Source organism: Arabidopsis lyrata, assembly GCF_000004255.2.
Source record: "Arabidopsis lyrata subsp. lyrata unplaced genomic scaffold ARALYscaffold_493, whole genome shotgun sequence".
NCBI classification, from domain to species: domain Eukaryota; kingdom Viridiplantae; phylum Streptophyta; class Magnoliopsida; order Brassicales; family Brassicaceae; genus Arabidopsis; species Arabidopsis lyrata.
In genome coordinates this window covers 3,642-7,252 of record NW_003302218.1, presented here as the reverse complement: position 1 = coordinate 7,252, position 3,611 = coordinate 3,642, and the positions used below count along the sequence as shown (strand labels likewise).

At 31.0% G+C, this 3,611-nt stretch overlaps 1 protein-coding gene across 1 annotated transcript; it reads right to left on the bottom strand.

Moving 5' to 3' along the window:
- Positions 1–1,975: 1,975 nt before the first annotated feature.
- Positions 1,976–3,404, bottom strand: LOC110230262 (putative FBD-associated F-box protein At5g56410). Its single transcript, XM_021032666.1, has 3 exons — positions 2,377–3,404; positions 2,156–2,293; positions 1,976–2,071 (listed from the first exon to the last, which is right to left on the bottom strand). Exons 1-3 carry the CDS (start codon positions 3,259–3,261, stop codon positions 1,976–1,978), a joined length of 1,119 nt encoding a protein of 372 aa, XP_020888325.1. The 5' UTR covers positions 3,262–3,404.
- Positions 3,405–3,611: the final 207 nt, after the last annotated feature.

The following is a 3,611-nucleotide window of genomic DNA, read 5'->3' as shown; positions in this document are numbered from 1 at the left end:
GTTACAAGTTTTACAAGTGTTTTGGCGGGAAAAATTGAGGGATCACTTTTCCCGCCAAAAAATATTTTGTATTTTGTGGACCTAATTTTGTTATATTTCCTTATATATTTGTGATATCTTTTATTAAAAGAAGGGTAATTTAGTCATTTTGTACATAAAAAGGGGTATTTTTAAAAATGGACAGCCAAAGGGGGCATTTTGAAAAGGGGTATTGAAAAAGGGGCATTTTTGTGAGTCTCCCTTTATTTTTTGGTTGGCAATCAATTTCAAACTTTTCTTTTCCAATTATTTTATAGCTAGCATATCTTATATTTTGGTACTAATAATAACTACACCTTTTATAAGAACTAGGATTCAGGACCCCCGCGATGTCCCGGGGGAATATATTTCAAAAATCATTTAAAAAAATATCAAACGAAAAAATAATAATGAATTGTAATAATTTTGAATTTTTTTAATAACAAATCAATATATATTCTACAAAAATTATGATAAAGAAAACCCTCACAAACATTTATTTAGTATATTAATATTAGAAAAACAATAATTTGTAACTAAAAAACTATTCCCAAGTGCAAAAAGCATCAACTTATAAACTAAATATTACAATGGTTTGATAAATAAGCCTAAACGTTCAACGTCAAATAAACCAAATGCTATTGTGTTAAATTAAACGGCAACAACAATTCATTTAAATATATTTTAGTATTTAAATATTTTTTAAAAATATGACGAACTTATCCGAGAAACGCAACCGTAAATATCAAATATTCCAAAAACTGCAACGGTTCGTCAATTATACCAAATGTTGCAATAGTTCATCAAATATACTAAAGATAACAATGGTTCGTAACACAAAACCAAAAGTTGCAATAATTCGTCAAATAATCCAAATGTTGAAACAGTTCAATTAAATAGTTACAATCTCATTTAAATACATTTTAGTAATTAAAAATTAAGAATTTAAATAATAATTTATGAAAAGTTACACCGAAAGACGCGGCGGTAGATAATTAAATGTTATAGCTATTTATAAAATAAACCAACAATTGCATTTGTTCGTGAAATAATCTAAATATATAAACCAAAGGTTGCAATTGTTCGTAAAATAAACTAAATATTGCAATGATTCGACTAAGCGGTTTCAACTGTTTATGAAGAGTTACAATAAAAAACGCAACCGTAGAAAACATTCCGAATGCAATTTATAAAAAAAAAAACATAACCGTAATATATATATTTTAATTAATAAAAATATTTACGAAAAGTTACGATAAAAAGACGCAACAGTTCACATGTGCAAATGGTATTTATTAGATTGCTATTATATATAGATTAAGAAACAATAAAAAGTAACTAAATAGTACTCCCTCTGTTTCATATTATAGGATGTTTTACGCATTTTATTTTGTTTCGCAATATAGGATTTTTAAGAGTAACAGTTCAAGTTTCTATGCAAAAAATTAAATTTGTATAATTTGTGACTATTTAGATTCTGCAGTAAAGCATATCATTGGTCAAATTATCTTTAACTATTTATTAAATTATGTTTTAATGTAAAATATCTAAAAACTAAAATAATTAATTAGTTTTTTAAACTTTGTACTTTTAGGCAAAACATCCTATATTTTGAAAGAAAGAGAGTATAAAATTGCATTAATAAATAAAAAAAATTAAATAAATCTGAGGTTTGACAACCAAAAAGCAAATATCAATAACCAATGAGAGAATAAAAATAGATAGAGAGAGTAAATGCAATTTCAAATCCTGTTCATCAAATCATTCATTCAACTAGTCAAATTAAAACGTGAGCTTGCATGTGGTTGAAGCTAGGGAAGAAAGTGACAACTCATTAATCATCTGTTGTTTCCTTTGAGGACCAATTAAGACTGTTGCAGTCTTTAAGCAACGAGCATTGTTCAGGATATATGCGACCACATCTATTTCTTCTTGTCTTCCTTCACACCCTATCCACTTAAAAGTTTCCAGACTCGTCACAAAACATTGAGGAACACAAACTCAGTTGATTCTTCCAGTAAACCATTGGAGTCCTACTAATAGGTGAATGTTCCTGAGATAAGAAAAAAGTAGAGTTGGATTAAAACATTGTGCATTAAACAAAATAATAGATAGTCGAAGTTTTTAGTAAACTCACATTGACATAGAGCTCGAGGACTTGTAGTTTAGGAGCATTTTCGAGCAATTGGACAAGTAATTTTGACCAATATGTGTTGCATGTGCATAGCTTGAGATGTTCAAGTTGATTGAAGACAATTCCATCAGTATACACATCCTGCACATATGATTAAAAACCAAAGATAAATTAATACATCTAATATGATATCTGTTGAAGTCAAATGGAAAAATATTGATTACCTCTACACTGTTGACCTTTAAGCATAATGAAAGACGCTTGATGGATGCGATAGGTTCGAGTAACTTTGTGGTGTTGGGGAATACAACATCGATATGTGCTTGCTCTAGCTTAGGCATGTTTTCAATGGAACAAGAGGGGCGATCATCATGATCCTTAATTTTTAAATACCTCAAAGAAGGAGTATCTATCTCATATCCATCGAAATTAGATACATCACCTATCTCAAGGGATAAACTCTGTAGAGACGGGACACTGACACTAAACTTTTGCTTGCTGTAACATCGTTTAGTATTAATGTGTTTCAAGGTCAGATTCTCAAGAACAGGGCAGTTGGATAGAAATCGTCTAAGAGGATCTTGATTATAGTAGTACTTCACACTTTGAAGTTGCAAAGTTTTCAGAGAGGGAAGAAAAACCGTACGAGGGATACACTCTGGAATACACAATGAAATATCCTCTTCGAGTTTCAAGGAAACCAGCGATTTGCAAGTATACAAGTGAATCGGCAATACGGCTCGACGCCACACTCTATCAGAAGAATAGGCAACACTCAGCTGACGTACGCCGCGAGAAACTGCGAATCTAACCCACGATTCGATATCTTCACATTGAAACGGTGCAGTACTAAACTTGAGAGACAAGCTTTCTAAGTTGGACTCTCTATCTATTTGCAAATTTCTTTTAACAAAACGCCGGAACCTCTTACGTGATTTAGACGATTTAGTTTTGCACTCGGTGTCATCGTACTCAAGTTTTAGCACCCGCTTCCAAAGATACTTCCATTGCTTAGACAAAACACTTGTGCTTACAGCAACTTTCGTTGGAAGAAACGATAGAATTTTTACTAGCAATTCATCTTCGGAAACCCCACAGATCTTGTCCATATCTTTGGAAACCACAAAATTCTGTTACCGTCGACAACAACAAGGGCCTTAGAAGAAGAGACGGGTTTGTTTTTTTCTGACTGACCAAGACGAATACAAGGAAGAGCCGAGGAATATATAGAAGAGAAAGAAAAAAAACCCTAGAAAACTTCAATTGTCAAAGGTTGGGGATGATAAGTTTTAGTATAAAAGGGGATAATTAGGTTTCTCCGTAATATAAATTAGTTTTAATATTTCCATTTTATAAGCTAATTAAAAATAGAAAATTTAATTTCATACTAATTAAATGGTCACACTCTAATTTGTTTTATTTTTTTGTGGCAGCAAACTTAATATATAGATATGAACAG